Below are 26,957 nucleotides of genomic sequence, written 5' to 3'. Positions count from 1 at the left end.
TACAGATTGGATGATGATCTCCAGTTATATGGTATACACTGAAGCCAGAATGGTAGCCGACACATAACCGTCCATCAGTAAATACAGTTAAACTTTGTGCTTGAGATGGTAGCATTATTTCTCTGAGTCGCCTATGCCTCAGTTTAGTCCTAGTTACCTCATAAATAATCACCTGAGAAGTATTCTACAATGTAAATTAATAGATTTTAATTTATTTTAACATACGTAAGAGGACGCCATGCTCACATAGTTAGTTGACTCAGTTTTACTAACACTTAACATAGCAAATTTTACTGCATACTTATTGTTAAATTGAAAGGTAATAATATTATCAGGTGCATCTCGTAAGCTTTTTTATATATTTTAATTTTAAAATAAGTTGTGAGCATTTTAGAATTGCAAAAAAAATGTCATTAAATAATATCGAAAAATAAAAAGTAATGAATATAATAATAATAATATGATATTAATATACTAGCTGAATAACCAGACTTCACCAAGGAAAAATTAACAAATATAAAATATAGCGCTATAATATATAAATCAGTTTTAGTGTCCTTCAGCAGTTCATGGGAAAATTGGTGTCGGTTTACCTCGAATTGTCAATTAATTCGAGATCGGCAATGGGTTGAATAATAACACTTGGTTTATTTTTGAACATGGTTCCAACTTTCTAAACTTTCGCAATATCTTTAAAATTTTCCTCAACATTTGTGGAGTATTTTATGTTATGTACATTATCTTTTATATACATAGATAACATAAAAGTCTAATTTCTATTTTATAAGTTACTAACTGACACGGAAATGCGTTGCTATTGCTAGGTTTTTGTGACTATTATATTGTGAGAAGTATATTACCAGATAAATCACGGACACCACGTGGTGCATACGTAAGTGTATAATTTAACTTTTAAGTATCAAAAAATGCAAAAAATTGGTCTATCAAAACCGTGGTTCGAACTCAATACATTCTGTATTAAAATACATGGCCTTATCGTATTAATTACTATAATTAAAACCAATAGCAACCATTTGTAGACATATAATAATAATAATAATAATAATAATAATAATAATCTCAAAATGTCTGTTTGAGAACTTATTTACTTTTTTTTTGCGACAAAATGTAAACTATCTTTTTCCCCAAAATCTAATCTATCGCTGTACCATGGTTTAAATATACAAGGTTATTGCGATAGTACCCCCACTATATCATTATCACGATAAGGAATTAAAATGGCAGCATAAGGGGACGACCTATACTGGCTATACTATATTATATACTAATATATGAACTGTACTCTTACGCTGCATTTTATTTTTGTTTGATAACAATATAGGCTGTGTAGCTATGTGGAATAACCTTGTATATTTAAGCCATGCTCTGTACCAAATTTCATCGCAATATGATGAACAGTTTAGAAATGCATAAAGGACACAGGAGGTGTATGGGTACAAATATATTTTGTCTTTCATATATATATAGATTTCTAGTTGCCATAATAACTATATTATTTTCTGTAACTCATAACAATCCTAAATATATAAAAAAAAAAATACTTGATTTTTAGAAACCAACAAATTTGATCCGTGTGCCAAAATATATCACATAATCAGACAAAGGTTCCAACATAGAAAAACCAATAGGAGCACTAACATATTATGCTTTTGTGGTTCTGAAATAACCAATTACTAAGAAACGCACAATCATTTTTATATATATATGAGAAATAATATACAAGGTAAGATACATTAAATAATATTTTTAACTTTAAATTACTTATAATTTGCTTTAAAATTAAAATATAAAAACTTACAAGGTGCTTAGAAAATATTTTAACCTTAAAATTTGATAATAGTTCAATTCACTCGAATATTAAAAATAACAGAGTAAAATGGATTCTTCTTAACATATACTTAGCTATGTTATGTTAGAAAGACAGAGTCAAGGCATGCGGGTATAGCGTCTTCTTAAGAATTTCTTCAATTTACCTGTCGTTTTACCGCTACACATAAACAATACTGAAGATTTGTCATTCCAGGATATTTCTTCATCAATCCTGTGCAGAATGTGATACAACCTTTACTTTCAACTACTTTTACCCATTCAACATCATCTCCATCTAAAGCACGCACAGGGATTAAACGAACTTGTCTTTGTTTACCAGATAACACAACAATAAGCTGTTCTTCTGGTATATAATCTATTTGGAAAATTTTCTTTGCTTCTCCAATTTTTGCGATTTCTAGTGTAGAATTAACAGAAGTTATGTAAAATGGTAAATTTTTAAGTCGTAAAGTAAAATAAAATAAATTTATATTCATAAGACAATACACACCTAATTGATCCAAATCTATACAGTACAAACCATCTTCTGTTCCTATTACTAAGCGATCGGGATCAATTATAGCACTAGCCATGGCATTTTTGGTAATTGAAATTGTATTATCCACGAGTTCTTTTGCTTTAAATATCTAAATTAATAAGAACAATAACTATTTTAGATAAAAACTTAAACTAAAGCAATATTATTTGAACTCTTACTACCGTCGTATTGGGTAAATTATTCCTTTTCAATATTCTATGCAATTCACTTAAAGCGACGATCCACTTATTTTTTTCACTTTCTGTGTCAGCTAACATTAATGTTTGATTTTTGACTCCAGGTGGGTCTAAAAGCGAAGTAGTTATCTAGAAAAATTAACAAATTAAAAATCAAACAATGGATTTATAAACAATTCAAAGATTGACGAAACACATACACGAAAGATACAAGGGATATCCTTTTTTCCCGCATGAATAACATCAGATTCTCTAACTGAAGAAACGGCAAATTCCGGATCACGCATATCTAACACTTGAGATACAGTTACTGCAGGTAAAGCATTTCGATCTTGCGAAATGTCATACAGGAATAATTTGAAATCGCACACTACCACAAATTGTCTCACCCATCCTTTTTTAACACCACCAGATCTTGGCACTTTGACATAACCTTCATAAGCAGTACCTATACCACGTGTGGGATCTATTCCTAATGGTCGTTTTGCTAAAATAATAATTGCATATTTAATATATTTTTTTTATAAATTTAATCAAAATGTAGATAAATACTTTGATCAGGTGGTACTGGACAAAGCAATGGCACTTTGTCTGAACAAATTGTGTGGCACACAAATCCACACACCTCACATATTACACCTTGTCGAACAAGGCCAACCATCAATGATGTGCAATGATTACATTTGGTTGGAGAAGAAAAAGTTCGAACAACAAACTGATGACATTTTCCTTTTTCAGAAATTAAACTGTTTGGATTCTAAAATAAAAATATTAATCAATAAAAAACATAAGAAATATTAATATTAAATAATAATAAAAGCCACTGACTGTGTTATTGAAATCTGAAAAACTAGACTTTCTAATTGACAGTGCTTTATTATCATCAAAACTTCTGTCATAACTATCAATACTATCATTTAAATTAGATTTATTACTATTTCCAGTTGCAGATTCATTTAAAAAGTGATCTAAATAGGATAGCGGTGAACATGACGATTGACCTAAAACTGTAAAAAATGTAATTATAATCACTAAAAATAATAAATACCAACATTGTAATTATAAACTAGATTTAGTAAAAATTAAAACATATTTAATTAACACAGTAACTAAAAACTTAAACATACAATTATTTTATAGCTCTATAAGGATAATATAGTATTTAATGTGAATTGAATTATATATGGATATAAAATTCTATAACAAATTTACAAATATTTTAGTTTAAAGGTTGAACATTCAGATTTTTTTTAATTAAATATTTTAATTAGAAACTTGTGTTTTAATATTTAAAATGTTTAGGATATTTTATTTATTGACAAATTATTAAAAGTATATGTATGTACTAATAATAAAGTTAATTTTTTTTTTATTTGTTAAATTGTTTTAAACAGTAAATATAAAATAAAAATATATTATTCAATAAATTTATTTATAGAGTACTCTTACATAAATTAAACTATATAACAGCAGAAGTGATGCTATTGCATGTACATTAGATAAATATAAAAATTAATCAATCTATATTTACTTTTATTATCATCTAATTTATTTGTTGTTTTATTATAACTACTATTTCATCAAACGGTGATTAGGTACTTACATAAAATGTATACACACTACACTGCATCTTATCAGTAATCACACTACAACTTAACACATATTATACACAATTCTAGCAATAATAACTTAAATTAAAATATTACATAAATTAAACATAAACATGAATGTCTCAATAAATAATTAGGTTACCTCCTTCAAACTTCTAGTAGTGTTAATAAAACAGTTAGGTTAAGGTTAACAGCAAGATGATTTCACACATTAATCTAAACATTACAAACCTATTGAGAAAAGAAGTTCTAGTCAGAAATAGTATTGAAACAAGATAATCACGAGCCCCCAAACACAACTCGATATTCCAATAAACAAAGGCAACTTGCCTAATTAAATAAAACAAATTATTTTAATGGTTATAGTTAATATAATTGTTACTGCATAGATATATCAAAGATAACTCAATGCAGTTATAAACGTTAAACAATTATTATTAATATAATAAGCCTACGACCAAAGTATCAATAAATTAAAATGTTAAACACCTTTAATTATATATATATATAATGTTTTATCATTTATAAATAATACTAAATATTTAAATATGAGTACTATATTTTTAAGTAGAATAGTTCAATGAGCTAAAAATCATTGTCTCTTTCTGTTGATGTTGTGTAAGGGGACACTTTGTACAGTAGATTGAAAACCAATAATTGTCCATAAACATACTATTTATATTCATAAATCATGATTCAATCCCGCAACAGAAGTGTAAAGTATTATGTTGTCCCGTGAGCGTGATCTATTTGTGGAAAGGTCGAGGATCCATCCTAATACACTAGAATACTAGATGTGTAAACTATGCCCCACCCCCTCACAATACTCGATTACATCTGCTAAAATGGTAACAGAGAAGGACATTCAAACTAGTTAGGTTAGATAATAAAATTCCTTTTACACCACTTTAATCATCTAGCAACTTAAACAATAACAGTTAACTATTTATTCAATAGCTACTGCATTATATATATATGGACATATAAAATAACTAGATAGATGAATACAGGATAATATTGAAGTCGGCAGTCATATGCTAACTGGGTATTTACAAAATTGTTTGTTTTATTTATAACGATAACAACATCATAGACATATAAAATATATCAGTATTGGTGTCTTATCTATTGAGTTATTTTGTAAACATTTCCCTGTTGATAATGGCCTCACGACTTCATTGATATCCTATTTTAGAATCCTTTATCAGAATTTTTAACCGAAATATTAAAATGTATTTTATAATAAATTATGGATGATGAATTGGGAGAACTATAAGTGTTCATAAAATATTTAAAAAATTTCTTTTAAATCTGAAGGCACAAAAAGCCAATATTTAGGTTCAGTGAAGTAATAATTCAATATTTTTTAATAGTAGAATCAATTTGATAAGTAATGCAGTAGTGGATATTATAAACAAACACAAAATATATGGTGCCAAATGTGATTAGTGATTACTAACTAGTGTCTCACTAGTATAATAATTTAATAAAAATATTATTTATTAAATAATAAGAGTCACTACATTATATGTATAACATTCATTTAAGAGGACGTTACAACCGCATGTGTTGTCTCCGCTTTGGTAAAACCAAAATATTAAAAAAAAATAATCAACAATTAACAATAATAATTTATTTTTATGTTGTTTTAATGTTTCGATATGGCCTATTGGGGGGAAGGGGGCCCTAGCCCACTGCCCAACCTCCAAATGGCTACACCACTGATATGTTATCTCAATTTCTCTTGGTGGCAAATACAACAAACAAAAAAATAAATATTTGAGCCATTTACCTACATAGGAATTTTTATTTTGATACTCGTAATAATGAACTACTACCTTGTATTCAATGAAACCCAGATTGAGATATTTAAATGTACAAGCATAACATACAACTTTACATTGAGGAAAAACATTTTAATTTGACGACATGAATTTCGATAATAAGTTCCAGATTAAGGATGCGAGTAATACATTTTGGAGTGCTTTCCACATAGGTAGTTGTGTGCATCAACATATTTTATCTTATAAAAATGTAATTATAAGTGGCACGTAAATATAATGTTTGTAAATTTGAATAGTATACAGCTGAGCAAATAATTTCAGGCAATTGTAAAATAACAATAAAACATACTATATTGTTGCACAAACAAGTGGTTAATTCTTAAGTATTTAGTGTAAACCACTTCCAGTTTTAAATAAGAAATTTTAAAATGTACGCAAACTAGTTATAGCCCACCACACAGCTATTACCTATCAGTTTTACACTGTCTGATGTTTGATTTCTTTTTACAACAGATTTTAACTTAAATATTTTTATACTTATAACTAAAATAAATAAACATTAAATCATATTATTGTGAGCTTTTCTTAGTGAATTGGTTAAATATTTTATCTGGAATAGAGAAAGCATACAATATTTTTAGCGTAGTATAAGAGCCTAAAATAAAATTTAAATAATATTATAGCATAACAGAAAATCTAGGTAGATCTTAGGTAATCTTTAACTATATGACATAGAAACATAATGAACACAAACCTACAAAATAATATTTATTGGGATAAAATTAAAGCGTAATTATTAACTATGCTGGGATACTACACTATGAAAAACACTATAATAGAACATTATCAAAATATTTTATCTTACAGGATTGTCTGGCGTCTAGCTGATTTTGTAATTCCTTTATCATGTCATCTTTATCTTTCATATTATATACCAAAGATTCATACCTCTGATGAAAATCTCTTAATTCTCTGAAAAATTATGGAATATGTTTGTTATTGATAGGCAAGCATGTTTATTTATTTAAAATTAGTAGATATTGAATTTTTATTTTGAATGTCTCATACAATGTGATTTGCTTGTTGAACTTTCAACGTCATAACTAGATTTTAGCATTTGGTCACTGACGCGTTTACACGTCAATTTCTCATATATTTATGTCGTTTAATTATTTTAGCTTTTATTGTAAATATCAGAAATTTGAAATGGCCATAACATAAAAAAAAATAAAATGAGTTGGTATTTGAAATCGGTTATTTTTAGACCAAAGGGAACTATAATCGTATTATCATGTATACACAAATATACTATTTTGGTAAATGTATATTTTTATCTGGCTTGGTGTTTTAACGCTACTCAGTTTACACTATCTATTATCTTGCATTTTACACGTGGCTCCTTGGTAAAATTTGACAAGACGCGTAAACACGTCACCGACGTTACACATACAATTACCAATGACACGCATACGTGTCACCGGCGTTAAATGTGTTAAGAATATGTTTTAATAGCATCTAAATTTAAATATTAAATTTATTACAATATAAGACCACTTTTTGTTTTTAAGTAATTTTTTTATGACATATTGTGTCCATCACACAAAATATGATTTGTATATAAGAGATAACTCATACTTTTGCATTGCAATCAATTCTGAACGAGTCTTGCTTAACTCTTCCCCTATTGATTGCTTAGCTTGAATCTCTGACTGCAATGAACTTTGAAGATTTAAAAGTTCCATTTTATCAAGTTTTTGGCTTCTTCTATTTCTCCAACTATTATCCTATAAAACCATTAAGTTTTTTAATAACAAAAATATCTAATTAACTATAGTTGATTTTAAGGTGCCTACATAAAATAATAGATAACTGATGAATGTATTGTGACTATTAACTAAACAAGAATGGATCATGAAAATTAATATTCATTATACTTAAATTATGCAAAAACATTGGATTTTGATTTTTAGAACTGTCTATTAAAAAAATGTCTGCTCAACAGTTATAAAAAAAAAATAGAGGTAATGTTTATATTGAAACAATAACGATTAGAAGTTAATTAATATAATGACAATATTGGTATTGTCAAAATAATCAAAATAATATCATTAAGTCCAGATATTTTTGTACTATAGGTGCACTTTATTTAAATTAAGAAAATAAATTAAATTGTAATATATAAATATTCTTACTAAAGCTGATTGACCATTGTTATTCGGACACTGTTTTAAATACTCTAATTCTTCTTTCATTTTTGCTGCCAAAACTTGCAAATATCCTCTAGCGTCTTTTTCGTCACTAATCCTAAAAATATAATCAACAAAATAAAATATAGTGAATATATTTTATTATATATTTAATTGTTTACCATTGAATTATGTCTGATATTTGAGATTCCAATTGATTAATAGTCTGTTTTTTAACATGTAATTCATCTTTCAATCTTTTATGTTCAAATTCAATTGTACGGATTATTTCATTACTCTCTTTTTTCTGAAATTTTTTATTTTATATTAAACAAAATTTAAATAACATAAATATTGGTTTTTCTAACTATTTAATTATATTACAATAGATAAACAATTTATAATATAAGCCATTGTAATAATTATTGTAATATACCAAATTTAATAAACTCTTACGTATATGTTTATAATATTTGTAGTATAAGTATAAATAACAAATTAAAAAAAAACATACTTCTTTTTCTAAAGATTTTTGAATAACTTCATTTTCAAATATTTGATCTTTCAATTTGTTTGTATCCAAATTATATTTTGCTTGCTCTTTGCTGATATTTTCATTATATTCTACTTCTAACCGTTCAATCTCTCCTTTCAATCTAATTAAGTAATTTTATATTTGTTAATTTATAAATCAACCGATTAATTTGTTGAAAGTTTTGTAAAATCAAAATATATATAAATAAGTTAATATTGTAAAAATATTATAAAGGTGTCTCATAAGATAGTAAAACTATTTTTATCAACCAATATAAACAAATCAACAATTATTATAGTAATATATAATAATATTAACATGAATTTTTTTCTAGAACCATACACCATAATGTAGGTTAAAAAAAAAACCTTAAATAATTGATAAAATTTTCATCATAGCAGGATATTTTTATGTTCACATACATTTTAAACCAAAATTAGAGCATTAGTATTATTAAGTTTGGAACTAAATTGTTTTTTTGTATTTTTTACCAAAAGGAAGTTGTTTTGCTGTATAGATACGGGTTATTAGTGCACCTTGTCATTGAGAAGGTACGTCATAGTAATGGATGTATTAAATTTGGATTCAATGATAAATAATTTAATATATAAAACAATTCTGAGGAGATACATCGTGTCAACATCTAGTTCTAAGGATATTTTATAATTGATTAACATTACTATTAATACTATTAATAATATTTTATTAAGTAATACAACAGGTTAAACTTATTTATGCCAAAAAAATCGGCTAAATTAAATTACTGTTTGTGTAATATTAACTTATATTTTTTAAGTCAATACCCTAAAATGGTGTGATTAGGTTCATAGTTTAAACACCATTATGAGTATTTTGAAAATTTAATTTTGCATAGAAAATTATAATTATTACTTATAATGGTGACATATTTCAAATTTCTACAATTAATATCATTTAAATTACAATAAAATTAAAAAAAATAGTTAGAGGAGTAATCGACATATATGTTTGAATATCTAATTTCAATAAAGTTTTAACTTCAACCACCCATAAAAATTGATGTAGCTTTAGGCTGAACTTTTTTTAATTTTCAGTAAAATATAAGAAATCTTGTACTAAATGTATAAGCCTTAGCTGTTAACATAAAAAATGTTATGTATAGACAGCGCCAATATAGATATTTAGTGTCAAATTTAAGTATCTTAATTATGAATTCTTTTACTGAAATGAACAAAAAAAATTTGATTGAAAACTAGTGTTGCATATTAGTTTTTCAGTACTTTTTTTTTGTTGTTCCCGATTATTTTACCCACCAAAGTATCAATTATATATAATATGCTAGAGTGCAACCAAAAGCCACCCTTAAAGTAGAAAATTTGAACTGTTATTTAAGGTGACTTTACACAAAAAACACACATCATTTTAAAACCCAAACATTTATCTCTTCATTCAGAATCTAAAAGTTCATAAGCTAATTCTTGTACAATTAACAAGATCATCTGAAATCATATTATAAAAACAATAATCAACTCATTTTAAAAACCATGTACAAATGATGCAATTTTAAAAATTTTAGATCTGAACATTGGTTGACATATATCATTTGACTATAAATTGTATTATATATGAATAAAAAGATTCCATTATTATAGACTTAACATTGAAACAGAACTTGATATATTTTAAACACAGAATAGATTTACGAAAATTGACCGCTCTTTAAGTAAATACAAATTTTTAAATGTAATCATGACTGTATATTTATTTATTTACAAAAATAATTATTTTAATTTTTTAAATATGAGATTCTTAATGTAATAGGCATATCCACTAATTAGCATACCAAAACATGAAATCTTCAATAAAAATGTTGAGTAATTTTATTAAAAAATATATATATCATTAATAACCTAACCAGTTCTGAATCTAAAATACTTTGTTTAGTTTTCTAATAAATAAAAAAATATTTTATGTTCACATTCTATACGAATATTAAAGTACAACATTTTTTTTAGTTCCTACATACCGAATTATTTCTTGCATTGCTCTTTGATTGGCATTTTCATTAGTTTCAAAATTATTACCAGCAAATGACGGTGGATTCGATCTTTCAATTTCAACCTTATACTAAAAATAATATTTTTACCAATTAATTTATCTTCAAATCAATCAATATTCAAATATAATTATAATTTATTTACTTGATGATACATTTCTTCATTTTTTTCACGTAGTTTACGTTCATTAATGACTTCTGCTACAGATTCTTCTAATCGACTCTCAAGCTCTCTACGAACTTTTTCTGAACGACGAACTTCTTGACGTAATATGTCTATTTTGGACATGGCTTCTTCTAATTCTTCCTCTTTGTCTCTAACAAGTCTTGACAGTTTTTGTTTGTGTTGCCTAAGTTCAGATAACCTGAAAAATTAAAACAATTTAAAACTACTATCACCAGAAAACAATATTCTTCTTGATTAGCAGAATTAAGATAATAAACATACTTATTAGTTACATGACCATATTCAGTCATTGCATTGTTTTTTTGTCCCATGGCGTCCATCAATTCTATTTCTTGAGCTTTTAATTTCTCTTGTGTTTCTTGTTTTTCCTAAAAAAAAACATTAACTATGTTAAAGTAAATAATTTAAAAAGAATGAAAATAATAGTACATTTTTAACTACATCTATAACCAAAATGTTGTATACCACATATTAAATATAATAGGGTCGATGGTTGTGTATTTTTTATAATGGTTATATTTTATACATAAAATGTTTACTTAGCATTAAATTATGTACTGATGACCAAACAATTTTCTATCAATTGATATGTAATATAAATAAAATATTGTAAAATCAATATATTTTAATTTATTAATGGTTTTATTTTTCACTGATTATTTTAAATATTTACTGCAGCTTTGCACTACTATATTAAAACTATAACCTACAGGTTATGTATAGTTTCTAAACAAAATCGATTTATTCCATTTAACAATTTAGATGGGTTATTTTTTTTTTTTAATAATAATAATCATGGTTCATTCACAATATTTAATATTATGCTTGCCGCTTAGAAACAAATGAAAAAAAAAATAATACCTCACTTATAATTATAATTTTACATTGTTTATTAAACTAAAAAAAAATAAAAATTCAATCTAATTATAACTAAATCAATGAAATTGATAATTTTACTTACCTTTTGAAGTTCTTCTTTTTCCTGTTGAAACTTTTTTATTATAATATCCAATTCTTTTTCATCACCAAAAGAAGCGTTGTGAGTTTTTTTGTTTTCTTTATATTTTTTTAATTGATCTTCTGAATCTAAACATAAATTAATATATAGTAATATTTATATTATATTAACGAATTTTGTTTATTGTTTATGAAACAAAACTGTAATTAAAAAAAATAATACACTAATTGGTTTTCACAATTTGGACCACAATTTAAAAGTTGACATTCTAATTTTTATTTTTATATTATTTTAGAAAAATGATTTACTCATTTATACTCTTCTTCATTATTTTTTAAAAATACATTAAAAATTAAATATAACAAATATAACAAATAGAGATGATACATATTTATGATTTAATATTATGCTCTATTTGATATTAAGTTAGTTTATTTTGAAACTTAAAGTTGTATAGATTCGTCTAAAATATATTAATGTGTATCATACAAGATTATCTAATCATGGTGTAGTATTATCTAGATTCCTACTACAGACATAAAATCAAAAAATGCTAGACACAACATTGGAAAAGTACAGCTGCTACTATTATGCAGCTAAACACTGACATTTTACACGGCAGTAAATTTATTCTAATCCGCGAAAACTGTGAATCCGTGCCTTAATGAAATGTATTATTAAATTATTGTATTTCTAAAGTAATGGAACTTAAAACACGGTTATCAAGTAAAACAATAATTCTTAATGTTCAGTACCGTACTATACTCTTCAATAATACTATTTGACAAAAAAAATCTTGATGAATCGTTATGTATCAAAAGTTAAATTAGTAAAAAAATAAAATGTATGTTATTTTAACCTTCTACTTCACTTTTTCCTTCTTGAGATCGCATTCTTTTAGTCGTTTTTCCTGATGAAAGAGACTTTCCAATAGATCCAAGATCTGATACAAAACTATTTTGAGTAAAACTGAAACCAATAAAAGGTAAATGTAGAGCAGAAAATATAGGATTTGAAGGAGTAGGAGGAAAAATATCAGTTTTAATATCAATTTCTTCCACATCAAAATGACTGGTATCAGTTGGACTAGATACTTCAGGAATATACGGTGCTACACTATCTCTAATAGTGTCCCAATCGACACCGATAAACCAATTATGTTCCTGGAAAATGTAATTTAAAATTAAAAATATAACCATTAAGAGTATTATATTTTAACTTACTTTGAAGTCATTGATGCCAGTTTGACCTAGTCTTTGTTCAGCACTACAAATAAGTTTTTTCATTAAATCTTTTGCTTCTTCGGAAACTTGTACTTCTTGATCATTTGGGAAATCAAAACAATTCTAGAATATGGATTAAACATAAATTTTAATTACTCAAATATAAATGTTAAGAACAATAAAAAAACTCATTTTATCAAATATTAAGATAATATAAGTAATTCAATTGTACAGTATAAGTGAAAAAAAATAGAACAACTGATGAGAAGAAATCATCCGGTTTGGGCAAACAATGTGTTAATTAAATATGTTTATTTAATGCAATTGAAAGAGAAATAATAAGATAAATTCTTTAATAATTGAATATTAAATACCTTGTGATTCATTATTTTAGCATAAGTATGTACGAGAGATTCAGCATAAAATGGTGTTTCCCCATAAATCATTTCGTACATACACACTCCCAATGACCACCAATCACATTCTCGTCCGTAACAACCTTGTCCGTCTTCGATAGCTTGCAATATTTCAGGAGATATATAATCTGGTGTACCAACAGCAACATTGCTTTCAACAAAACCGTTGGAACCCACTTTTAAACATGATCCAAAATCAGCCAAACGTATATGACCATTAGCATCCAATAATACATTATCAGGTTTAATATCTCTGTAAATTAAATACATTAACATTAAAATCCTTTATGTTGAGATAGTTGTTTATTTTATTAGCCCAACGCAATTTATTTGAGTAATCTGTTTATAATTAGGTTCATTTGGAAATATTGAATTTGATGTTGATGACTAATGAATTTATTTTTGCTACATCTTAAATTATGCTTTCAAAATGTTTTTAACAAATATGAATCTAAATGACAAATTTTTACCTTGCATGTATTGCATTTTTTATTTTTAAGGTATTTTTGGCATAATAAGATCATATTTTAATCCAAGGTAATTTTTAATCACTGTTTACTAAATACTAATTATACCAATTGAAAACGATCATGAGTTTTTATTTTTTCATTATTATTATGTTTATACATATTTTTACAATATTAATTGTTACACAATATAAAATAATTTATTAGCAATAACACATCAATACAATATGTGTAAGTTTAAATAGCATTTTCTATGATTTTAGATCCTAAATACATTTTTAAAGGTTTTCAGTACAAAAATGAACGACCTTAGTAATTATTTTTATTTGTGTAATAGAATCAAAAATTGCAGTTAAAATATACAATTTTTTTTTTTAAGTTTGTTGATTTTGAGACTGTTAAATATATACATGTTGGCTTCTGGGAAATATTTGTTGTATTGAAAATACAATTTAATTTGTTTATGATATGTGTGAAGTAGATAAATTCGGTTTCTACAATATAAATCTATATCTAGATAATTTTTTTTATCCAAGTACAACACTACAGTCCTGTGTCAATACAGATTACAACTATGTAGTGACAACTCTGTTTAGAACAGTGGGTGGTATACTTTACTTCCGCGTCTCAATAACAAGGAAAGAGAGTTGTACAATAGATCTTCATGCATCATTCATGAAATTATATTTTGATTGTTTAATTTATTTCTATAAAAATGTTATGACTCACCTGTGAACATAATGTAAATCATGAATTGAATTAATAGCTAATATCATTTCAGCAATATAAAATCTGGCCATATCTTCAGGAAGGCGATCAAAAAATTTGCTCAATAAAGTCAATAAGTCTCCACCACAATAATAATCCATGACAAGATACTGAAATAAGTTTTTAACAATAAACTTGATTTAAATTAATCATATGACACATTTTAAGTTATTAATTTTAACTTACAAGTGAACTTATAAAAATACTTAAAATGCCCTTTTATGGACCATAAAAACCTTTGTAAAAATACTAATAGTATGGTAAGCTATTAAATATTATATTGTAATACTGATCAATACATTTTAAACGCAAACGAAGAACTACCATTAATATATAATGTTTTTTTCAGCATGCTCATCTCATTTTTATGTTAAAGTTAGGCATTTATATGAATCTTAATTTTTTTTTATTTTAAATTGTCTTCAAGAGTGGCTAACCTTTTTCCATATTGTGCCAAATAAAAAAAAATTTAGAATGTGCCATAAAAATGAACACGGTAATCATTATTAATGTTATTTTGAAACAATAATGGTTGTGTAATACAATATTTGCAACTTTTATGATTTATTTAATATTAAAAAACATAGTTTTAAAAATACTTAAATATTAAAAATTATATTTTATTTTATTTGACGCTATTGTACCAATCAATAAACATCAAATGTGCTGCAAAAGGCACGCATGCCACAGGTTTTCAACCCCTGTCTTAGATTATATCAGCATCTAATTTTGTTTTCTTACTTACTTAGAAAGTTAATGTTTAGCACAACCAATATTGTGTTGTTTTCTATTAAAAGAAATATAATTAAGCTATTATTTAATTTTGAGGTTATAATATCAAGGGCATCTCATAAGATTTTATTGATATTTTAATTTTTAAGTGAGTTATAAGCATTTGAAGACTAATGTATTACACAGTAAAGTTTGAGATAAAAGATAAATTCTCTTATATAGATAATATTATCAAAACATTGGTTCTACTGAACACATATTAGGTGTGTTGTACAATACGAGAATTAGAGAATGAAATTAAATAATAACCAAACATCCTTTTAAAAATACTTTATTTTCAGTCTTAGATTTTTATAACTTAAATATATTATTATATATATATTTATATTGATATTGATATATTAATCAAGTTATAAACAATATAACATGCTTATAACTTGTATACATACTTTTTTTTTTTACTTTATACTATATAAAAAATTACCAAGTTTGTTTCGTCTTGAAAAGCATAGTGTAAGTTGGTTATCCATCTACGATCACCATATACCAAAACATCTCTTTCTTCCTGAAAACGCATATAATACAGAAATAATTATATAATTAGGTATATCTGTTAATAATAATTTAACATTATAATAAATTAGTATTAAAATTATTAATTTACTTGAAAACATGCTGTTTCAGCTCTTTTAAGCATCTCCCATTTATTAAGAATTTTCATAGCATAAACTTTATCTGTTCCTTTCATATGCACAACACACACTTCTCCAAAAGCTCCACGGCCGATTACTTTGATGGTCTCAAAATCATCTCTAGTCAAACGCAATGACTTAACACATAATGCCACAGGTTTTACTAAAATGATAAGTAAAACAAACATTTAAAATATGATTACTTTAATAGAATAAAATATGATACAATGTTTTTTTTTTTACAATTTGTACATAATAATATGTGGAACAATAAACATACGTGATGATATTTATTTATTCAATACATTAAGAAAAATACTTAGACATGGAGAAAGCACCATCTAGTGACAGCACTTCAAAATCATGTAATGTTAATAATTAATAATTAAGAATGAATTTATAAAAATAAGACAGATTTTTATAATACATAACAAAAATTGTACAGTAAAACGTCAGCTATCCACATTATGAAAATGTTTGCACAAATGTATTTACAGATTCCTGTTTTACGTTTGTATTATTATATTAGAGATTATTTTATTAACTGTTGAAGCTAACTTTAATGTAGATGTGTAATGTTAAATTTAGTTGCTTTGAAAACATAATCAAGTACATTATTTTTTATGCAAATACAAAAATGTATTTTTATTATATATTAAGTATTTTAAAAAAAATATACATATACTGTGTGTTCACCGAAACAGGGAACACTTGATCACTCATTTCTCGCGAAAAATACTTAATACTAGTACATACCAAATTCTATAAAATCAGATACAGTCTTTTCTCTGCGTAAGGATGAATTATTACATTCATCATACAGTACAAGCAAAACATCTAAAAGGGTTTCAATACTGAAACATTTTCCTTGTCCTTGTATTGGACCTCCTAAAAATAATGCTTCCAACTGTCTCAGTCGATTATCGCCTAAAAAATATAATTTGAAAAATAAGTTAGTAGTAAAAATTTAAAATTGTGCTATATTACCTGATAAAAGTTTTAAATCAGTCACAACTTCCGACATGGCATTTCCGTGAGTTGGCAATTAAAATATCTAAAACATGTACATTTATTTAAATTGTATTTATATTTTATAATTGATAAATACTTAAAATAACTGGAATTGAATTTTGTGTGTAAAAATATATGTTTGAGTAAAAATACATTAGCAGATGTAATATACCAATGAAATCTATCAGAACTAATTTAATTATTTATGTTTTAGTGAATAGTAAATTATGTTTGATTTGATAGTTAAATTTAATAAAACTAAAAATTCCTAAGGATCAGTAAATTACGCCTTTAAGACCCCTGATTAAGTACTTTATAGCATGCATTTTTTCTACAATACTAGAATATGTTCTTAGTTTTTACATCCAGTCATTAAATGCTTATAAAATTAAGAAATGTTTTTGAATGATAAAATTAGAATCAACTTCAATATAATTAATTCTGGTAAATATTTAACAAACAAGTAAGCAAATAATAGAAAAGTTTAGTTTATACAGACTAAATATTGAAAATAAAATGTATATATAGTGAAAGAAGTGTCTTAAAATTCATGAGTACCTTATTATATAAGGTATATTATATAACTAAAATTAAGAGGTAGTAATAAATATAAATAATAATATTTATAATTTTAAGAGACTGCCTTATAATATTTAGGTATACAATATTTTGTTTATTGTTGTAATAAATTTAAAGATGTGTAACTTAAATAATAATGAACTAAAAAGAAACAAAAAATAAAAATGACAAGACACAACATCTTCTCAAAATCTTATGGTTGAGCCTGATTTCTAAAACTGAAATACACTTAATAAAAAAAAGTAGACAAACTTCAATCATCACTGTTGGTGTCTAAAGGGTGCTAAGGCACCCAGATAGTAGGATCTAGTCCCCTCCTCACCTGTTTAACAATTTTATTTTATTTATCATAATCACAAAGCGCAATAATATGCATTAACATAGATATATTAATAGATAGTGTGTGTCATGAGTAATTATGGAATGATTAAATATTTTGTCATATAGAAAAGAACAACTTACAATATGTATAAGGTAAACTAAAAATTAAGAATTACAAGAACAATGTTTGGTTTTTGTTCTACGATAAGATGCTGCTGGTATTTATATATTATTTTTGTTTCGTGTGGTATCACAACTGAGGCAAGAAACACACAACTTCAACTGATGTAATTAAAATATTAAACTTGACAATTTGAAAAATCAAATATTGATTAAGCTCCTATGATTTGAACAGTCACATGTGTTGGTTGGATTCAGAGAAGTTTATGGCAAAACAATTTATTTTATTATTTGCACATATCTAAGTTAAATTTAATTATAATTAATATGAGTGAAAATATTAGAAGTTGTTTTATTTGTTAATACACTAGAATCATTATATATGTTCATTGTTTAAGCCAACATCTCGTAATAGATTAATAAATATTAAAAAACAATTAAACCGAAAGAATAATGTAAATAATTGACACATGTTGGGGCTTGTAGTTTTTAAAATTATGATTTGATACAACAGTATTAGAATTCAATGCTAGAAGTTCTAGATACAGAAATTTGAGAAGGTAGGTGACTTAACTGATGACTTTAATTATGAAAATGATGTGAGAATTTTAAATATCCTAAAAATAATTTTGTGGTAGGTAAACATTATTTTTCAAGGCGTTTTCAAGAACACGTTCATTAGCACCAGAAAAGTATTAAAGAAGCCACTCATGTTATTATGTTATTAATAATATCATTTTTTAATTAAATAATATATTTTGAATTGAGAGCTAATATATTGGTAAATAATGCATTTGATAACTTTTTTTCAATTAAATATTAATACAATTCAGTTTGTTCAAAAGTTTGTTAAAAGTTTGTTAAAATGTATTCAAAATTAATAAAAGCAGAATTGACTGTTAAGAAATTATATATTATATTAACAAAGATAAATGGGATCTTAACCCTAGATCACACGCATTTAAAATATTCACAAGAATGCACAGTCTTTTTAGTTACACACAGTATGGCGAAAATCATAGTCAACTTGCAATAATATCACCAGTCACAATGAAAATATCATAACTATCAATTTCGTTTATCGAGAAGCAATTATTAAAAACACAATATTTTAAAATAACCCATAATTGATTTTTTATGTTCATGCACATAGTCTTTTTTACTGTATATTAATAGGTAATGTCTCGTAATGAACTTTGAACACTTCTATATTAATGACATCAGATCATATACAGTTGGGGCTTGGGAGTAGTATCTAATTTTAGTTAATATTTACCTAATTAGAAGGTACCTAGGTTGAATTAGGTTAATATTTCGTAGTTTTGAAATAATGAACAAAATTCTAAACGCCCCGTCTTTTTGACCATGAAGCGTGTGTTAATGATCTTATAATTTACAAGTTGTGAAGTACTACCAAATACATTTAATTCTTACTGTATTTTATAACAACAGTTACTTGTGAAAAAATTTTGTTTTGGAGGTATAAAAATAGGTATTTAGATTGTTGATGGATCAAAATCATATTGGATAATTTGTCTTTGAATATTGATTCTGATGGTTTACAAAAGCTAACTAAAAATTAGACTCTCAATGAATTTGCCAGTCTCAAAAATTAAAATTAGAATGACAATTTTTTTTTTTTATTAGTTATTAGTAATACTGTTATAGCTCATAAATTACAATTTTAATGCAAATGTTATATTATATGACATTGTATAGGGTATTTTTAAACGTCTGGCTTATTATTGTGTAAATAATGTTTAGAATATTTTTGACGTGCATTTATTTTTAAAGTTTATTCTGAAACACAAAATGGATGAAAAAAGTTTTTATTTCCTATTATAATATATTAGGTACATCACAGGTAAATTCATCATCAGTATCAATAGTAGCAGCAATGGCGTATATAGGGGGGAGGCCCCCTAGGCGAGAGCCCATAGTTAAATTGCAGGTTCAATTAAAGCATTTAATGTATATCTACACTGTTCACAGTTTTTTACCATAATTAATTTAGCTGGTTGATTAAAATCGTTTTTGAGGAATCCACAAGGAAATGATTGTCAAGACTTGCTTTGATGACTTTGATGTTAAATTGACAGTTAGATAACATTAAAATAGATATACATGAAATTGTAAATATTTTTTAAAAAATAAATTTTACATAATTATAAAATTAAATTGTGCAATTTTTATTTGTATTGTATAAGTCATTATTAGGGCCCGGATTTATATGCAATAAAAATCTATAAAATATGCAGATTCATATCATGAATATGCAAAAAATATGCAAAATTAATTTTTTTACAAATTAACAATATATTATGTATAAAAATTGTTTATTAATTAAAATGAAAAAAATTAATGACATTATGTAAGTATAAAAGTGTTATAAATCTTAGTACATAAATCTTTGTTAAACTCATTTGTATTTTGATTATTAGTTCTGACCTGATAAAATGTTTTTTTTATGAAAGGTTGAGTGGTCTTTTCTTCTTTCAATCTGCGATTCGATATATGTTTTGCAGTTTCTAAATGTTGTACTACTTGAAACTTTCTGTTACATGATACATTTACACAACAAAAATTGCAAAATAAAATATTTCCGTCTGTTTTAAATATGTTTGGATATTCATTTACGTACTGGGAAGCATTGTTTACTTTAGGCATTATATAAAAATAAAAGTCGCAAGTTAGATTTTATACACAAAATATTCCGTACACTGTACACTATGCACGATAAAGACCATACTAAAACTAAATTCTGTGTTACCCAATACGTATTGTACAGTATACTATACTGTTATCTAATGTGGACGTGTTTAGGTAATAATAAATTTACCATTAGAAAATCCAATATTTGTCGTCATTTGTCGGCCGTCGATAACGATGATGTCGATTGACATATGAACTTATCAATGTATAATGTGTTATTTATAAATTATAATCGACAGTAGGTATCTTTACAGACGTAAATTCTATGAATTGTAGAATATGCAACATTTATGCAACTATCAATAAATATGCAATAAATATGCATTTTCATTCAAATATGCAAAAATATGCAAAAAAAAAATTGAACCATAGAATTTACACATTATGAAACATCGACATTTATAATCAAAATTATTCTAGGTGAATTGTAGAAGAACATGCATTAGTATATAAATCCGGGCCCTAGTCATTATTATAACCACCCAGCTCCCTAAATTATGTATAGTATTATGGCTATGTTAGTCATGCTATGGTTGAATAGTGATAAATTGCCAAGATTGGCCCATAGTGAAAATAGTTTGTATATATGCCACTGAGTAGAGGGTATATCAGGTTTGGTGAGAAATATTATTTATGTATAAGCCCCCATCCCTATACTAAAACCTAACCTAAATACACCCATTGTTGCACATCAGAATTCAGGTTCATTAAATTCTAGTATTAAGTATACTTTACTAATTACCTTAGGAACTAACGAATTTAAATTTGTCTTTTAGATGAATTTAAAAATTACTAATATATTTTATTAGTCATATTAATGATAAATAACCAAATCTAAATAGATAACTGTTATTCTACAGCTTTCCAAGCAGTGACGTTAATTGGAGGGGGAACTGGGGCATTTGCCCCAGTCTAGTATTTACATCAACGTCATAAGTCGGCACATTTACCCCACACCGCTCCCCCCCTTAACCACTATGGCACTATGCTATGAGAATCAGAATGAAAAAAATGTTGAGTCGGAAAAGCAGTGAAAAGTTGCCCTAGTCTAATAAAAACTGAAATGACACCACTGTTTACCAAGTAAACCGAGAAGTAAGCTTTAAAGTTATCAACCTAAATAACATAATAAAGTATCTACCTAAATTCCAACATGTTTATATTTACTTGTCGATAACCTCGATAAATTAATTTAGAAATTAAATGATTACCGATGTCAAAATAAAATACATAAAATATAATTTAATATAAAATACTATAGTAGCATTATTACAGGTTAACTTGGTGAAATTGCAAATACAATATATTCTATACTTCTTCCTAGTTCCTAGTATGGAAAACAAAAAGAATATATTTATCAATGTTTATCCATGATCATGATATTTTATAAGGATGGTTAAATTATATGTTATTACTTTTTGTTCAATAACAATAATATATATTTAACATTTAAATGTTGCTAAGTTCCCATCAACCATAAACCAATGATTCAACTAAAGGATATCCACATACTAATTTACACAAATTATTTTATAAGAATTAATGAGTTATAAACAAAGTACTTTTGATTGTTTGACTCATACAAGATGCAAAAATGTCTGATAAGTTATATAATAGTTATTAAAGTATAAAATGTCATGTTGTATTTTACATACTTAACATTAAGTAATTAAATTTCTAAAGGCTTAAAAAGTAAAATAAGAATCAAACTAAAATAATGTGTACAAATAATGATCCAACCTCCCAATTTTTAAAAATTGTCTCGGTGTCTCAAAATTCTTTTAATATTAACTGTTAAAATTAATTATATTTTTAATTACAACAAAATAACTAAAATTGTTATCTTTCATTCAAACATAAAATATCTATAAATAAAAACTGTGTTTATAACTATATATATTTTTGTTTTATTTGGTTTCTTACATAGAACTTTGTTTTACGTTTCCAATCCTTATCTATAAAAATTTTAAATGTTTTACATTTTTACTTAAAAAATAATATGTACATTTTCATTTGATACATGTTGTCAAAATTTAAACTTAAAATGCTTACAAAAAAATTGTGTAAACATATAATATGTACATTTAATATTTTCAACCTGCTATTGTAACAATGTATTGATTACATTTTCAAGCTTTATGACCCAACGAATAATTCAAATTTTAAATATCTATTATACTGTAATTTAGGTACTATACTATTGTATTCTTAAACAAGTTCAAGAGTCACCATGAATTTAAGGGATTTTTCGAGAGACACTGAGATAGGCATTATACAGTGCCGCAACTACACTGATTTGGGCCAGTGAATAAATAAAATTAATGCCCGGGGATCAATAGAAACATTATTATTATATATTATTTATTCAAATAATATTAACTTAATATTACTAAATTATTTTTATTTAATGAACAGTTGCAAAAAGTTTTTAAAAAAATACTTAAAATTAAATAAATACCTAATTGTAAAATTAATTTGTCTAAGTTTTAAAACATACTTTGGAATTTCAAATTTTTACTCATACAAAATAAAGTGAACATAATTCAAACCCATATGTATTTACAAATAAATAGATGTAATAGTTAATAATTTGTAGCCTTTTTTATTAATTTCAAATCTAAATAATTAACAAATAAAAAATTAAAATTAACAAACAACTATGGAAACTTGGAAAATAAATAGAACGGTAAAAGGCTAATATGTACTATACTCATAACAAAAAATTCATTTTTCACGCTTTTTTGTTGGGATTTTGTGTTTAGTGGTGTTAATCCATTGCAAACAAACTATTTTTAATTTAGGTTATAAGGACCGCAAAAGAAAAGTTGATGTATAAATAAATAAATAACTAAATGGTTTTAATTTATTATTTTCTACCTACATATTTTTCAATTTTTATCTTTGGGCCCCACTATGGACATGGGCCCTGAACCTGTGTGTTTTCACACACAACACATCCGGCTATCGCGCCCACTGATTATATATGTATATTGTATAAGCAACAATTATCAAACAAATATTTAGGGTTTAGGGTTTTTTTACTCCAAATGTTATCTACCATGACATTTTTCTTGGCCATATTGTAACGAACCCAATAATACGCATGATATATTATTGTGATCGTTTCGCCTTCGGCTACATTAGACAACATAAAGACTAGCTAAATATTAGCACATAGAAATTCGGCTAAATAAATCAAAGTCATATATCCGATTAGAAAACCTATGAGAATATAACGAGAGGGCAATGCGATCTTGAACCCGCATTTCAATAGGTCCTACAACCTCGCCTGAATCATAAATCATAAATGTATGAATATAATATTTAGATAATGCTTAAGAAATATACATATATATATATATATAATGCACAGTATCTAAATGATGGCGTATAACATATATGGCAAATACGATAACAGGATACGATTCTCGGATTAACCAGGCGTGGGAATGTATTGATAATTAATTAAACAACGTCCTGTGAAGTCCACAGATATGTCGATAGACTAGGGGGAAATGGGAGAGCAGGAAGCCCTATAAAACCAGACCCGAAACGGCCTGTAGACAGACGAGCACCTTCACGAGAGACAACATAACAACTTTGTCAATTTGGACTTAGAGTATTTTATGCAGAAGAAATTTAATAAACAACTTAAACTTTTCAACAAGTCTAATAATTTTGTCAAACCAACCTGAGAAATCCTTACCAACGGTCTTGCTACCTGCAACTTATAAACTAAGCAGTTACCTCAATTGCTAGATTATAACAATATCTATGAATAAATTCTAGACACGCCTATGCTATTAACCTGAATTACCTAATTACAAAATTTAATACAATACAGAAAATTACATCCAATCATAATAACAACTGTATTATCTGTAACCAATGGCAGCCCTAAATATAAACAAAAAATATTAGATTTTCATGGACCCAAATAAAATACATGACATGTGGTCCACCCTGCCACCCTTTAGCAAACTATATTAGCTGGAAAGTAAAAACCCTCTCCAAGTCTTAATTTTTATTGAAAACAGACCAGTAGTTCTTGAGTCTATATATAATGAACAAACAAACAAATTTATTGAACAAAATATTTATTTTTACCTCTTAGATCTGGTCATCCAAGGTATAAATGAACCACAATTTCAAAAGTATTGCTCGAACTTGAAACCAAAAATAATAAAGTACCTATCAAGTCTTGCATATGTAAAATTATACAGATTCGATAACTTTTTTTATAACACCTATCGGTTATTTAATATTTTTGTAATTTATTAATGAAAAAGCATAATATTTTTGAAGTTAAAGTATTAAAACAATCAACAATCAGTAGGAGGTACCTACTATAATCATATAAGATATAAGTACGTTAAATTCCCAGAAGACTCTTGAATACAGAAGACTCAGAATATTATACTGAACTTCGTCTCGATGATGTATAAACCCGGGTATAAACCATAAATTCTTATTTTTCAATATACTTTAATAGGTAACAAAAATGTATTTTATATTATTTATTGATAATTATATAAATAAAGTATGTATCATTATACACAACTTATACTATTTTACACCATAGAAAGAATTAAAAAGATATCAGGAACATGTATTGAAAACCAGTCAAATGCACGTTAAAATATATGGACATTAGACTGTAGTGTTTTCTGCAACTTACCCCAACATCAAATTTCTAGCCCAAATCATTACAATTATAAACAACTAATTCTACGTATCTATACACCAAACATAATAATAATTGATTAATTCAGACATTACATTCTACAGAAATTGTTAAGAACTATCTATCGGAATGGCCAAAATAATTATTACTTAAAAGTTTGGTTCAGTCAAATTAGATATTTTCTTTTTACGTACAGCGTTTCACAACTAGTATTGTATATAAACTGATAGTAACTAACTAGACAGCCAGTGGCTTACGAAGAAACCGTTTGATGAAGTCTGCGAGCCGTTTAAAACCAAAATTCTGTCTACCTACCACTGGTGACTCCATTGGGTGGTCGACATGAACACCAACAATAGAGTATTTCACATGAAACGTTTTTAAGGGTACAATAATTACGCATCATTTACTCACCGGAATTAATTACTATACGTTGTTTACGAGCGGTCAACTGTGTGCGGTACCTCGGCCGATGTCGGCGTTTTCATGTACCCCGCGCCGTCTCGGGACCGACGGACAAGTTACCCGATGCGCTCATCTCAACGGATCAGATCAACAATTCAATGCACGTGCAACGGCCGTGCAAGTTTTTATTTTCTATTACGTTTCTCTCGTCGCGTATTCACTGTTGTCGTATTTTGATAGTTGTTACTCAGCACAGTCAGCACCGTCATTCGGAGCTCGGTGTCGGCCACTGACGAATAGTTTTTCTTTTATTCCGCTACTCGCGGTATCACGAACGTTCGGAATTCGGACGTCGTATAATCTCGACATACGCTACGCGCTGTTGACGGGAGAATTTCGACGACGCGAGTCGGCCCGGCACGTAACGCAACGCCGCGCAACGGTGCCATTATTTTTGGGCGCGTTGACCTTTAAAAACGCATTCTGATGTGCGCGTTGCACCGGACGACTCAGAATCGAACGATTTCAGAGCGGTGGCGTCGGGGGCACCAGCTGCTGCAGCTCGCCCGCCTGCCCACCCGCATATCTATATAGCAAGACAGTTGTACGTCGTGATCGAATAACCGAATCGTGTAAAATAATAATAAACCAATATAGTTAAACCCACTCTATATAGATGTATTAGACATACATGTATATATTTAGTTGTTCTGCACCAGTCCTCCGTTTAAATCGTCATCCAATTCGGATTTAATTTACATATACCAGCCAGCAGCCATACTATATCTACTATAATTTTTTCCACTGCTATAGTATATTTTATAGCCATACCTATAGTTTTATCAGCCATACTGCAGCTATTGCCACGACGGGCCTCAGGTCATGATGTCATATATATTATAGTCATTTTTAGTCTGTATTGAAGATACTACGGAGTATGGCCCTAAATCATATTATAAACTATGAC

At 26.7% G+C, this 26,957-nt stretch overlaps 1 protein-coding gene across 4 annotated transcripts in view; it reads right to left on the bottom strand.

Moving 5' to 3' along the window:
- The window catches only part of LOC132936014 (serine/threonine-protein kinase Genghis Khan), a 34,024-nt gene extending 7,681 nt beyond the window's left edge, over nucleotides 1-26,343 (bottom strand). For 2 of the 4 annotated variants that reach the window (XM_061002670.1, XM_061002673.1), the window contains exons 1-25: nucleotides 26,000-26,343; nucleotides 17,146-17,212; nucleotides 16,915-17,085; nucleotides 16,131-16,321; nucleotides 15,951-16,031; nucleotides 14,696-14,844; nucleotides 13,458-13,752; nucleotides 13,084-13,206; nucleotides 12,720-13,023; nucleotides 11,864-11,988; nucleotides 11,164-11,270; nucleotides 10,861-11,080; nucleotides 10,686-10,786; nucleotides 8,660-8,801; nucleotides 8,328-8,452; nucleotides 8,152-8,263; nucleotides 7,595-7,743; nucleotides 6,825-6,931; nucleotides 3,394-3,572; nucleotides 3,118-3,322; nucleotides 2,766-3,052; nucleotides 2,548-2,694; nucleotides 2,342-2,477; nucleotides 1,995-2,248; nucleotides 4-184 (exon numbers count right to left, since the gene is read on the bottom strand). In XM_061002670.1, coding sequence (XP_060858653.1) covers nucleotides 4-184; nucleotides 1,995-2,248; nucleotides 2,342-2,477; nucleotides 2,548-2,694; nucleotides 2,766-3,052; nucleotides 3,118-3,322; nucleotides 3,394-3,572; nucleotides 6,825-6,931; nucleotides 7,595-7,743; nucleotides 8,152-8,263; nucleotides 8,328-8,452; nucleotides 8,660-8,801; nucleotides 10,686-10,786; nucleotides 10,861-11,080; nucleotides 11,164-11,270; nucleotides 11,864-11,988; nucleotides 12,720-13,023; nucleotides 13,084-13,206; nucleotides 13,458-13,752; nucleotides 14,696-14,844; nucleotides 15,951-16,031; nucleotides 16,131-16,321; nucleotides 16,915-17,085; nucleotides 17,146-17,182 — 3,928 coding nt within the window. In that variant the 5' untranslated portion in view covers nucleotides 17,183-17,212; nucleotides 26,000-26,343. The remainder of the gene's footprint in view (nucleotides 1-3; nucleotides 185-1,994; nucleotides 2,249-2,341; nucleotides 2,478-2,547; nucleotides 2,695-2,765; nucleotides 3,053-3,117; nucleotides 3,323-3,393; nucleotides 3,573-6,824; nucleotides 6,932-7,594; nucleotides 7,744-8,151; nucleotides 8,264-8,327; nucleotides 8,453-8,659; nucleotides 8,802-10,685; nucleotides 10,787-10,860; nucleotides 11,081-11,163; nucleotides 11,271-11,863; nucleotides 11,989-12,719; nucleotides 13,024-13,083; nucleotides 13,207-13,457; nucleotides 13,753-14,695; nucleotides 14,845-15,950; nucleotides 16,032-16,130; nucleotides 16,322-16,914; nucleotides 17,086-17,145; nucleotides 17,213-25,999) is intronic. The other 2 variants (XM_061002672.1, XM_061002671.1) reach the window with 2 other exon arrangements.
- Nucleotides 26,344-26,957: the final 614 nt, after the last annotated feature.

This window comes from Metopolophium dirhodum, chromosome 1, assembly GCF_019925205.1.
Source record: "Metopolophium dirhodum isolate CAU chromosome 1, ASM1992520v1, whole genome shotgun sequence".
NCBI lineage: Eukaryota > Metazoa > Arthropoda > Insecta > Hemiptera > Aphididae > Metopolophium > Metopolophium dirhodum.
This window is presented reverse-complemented; position numbering and strand designations above follow the sequence as displayed.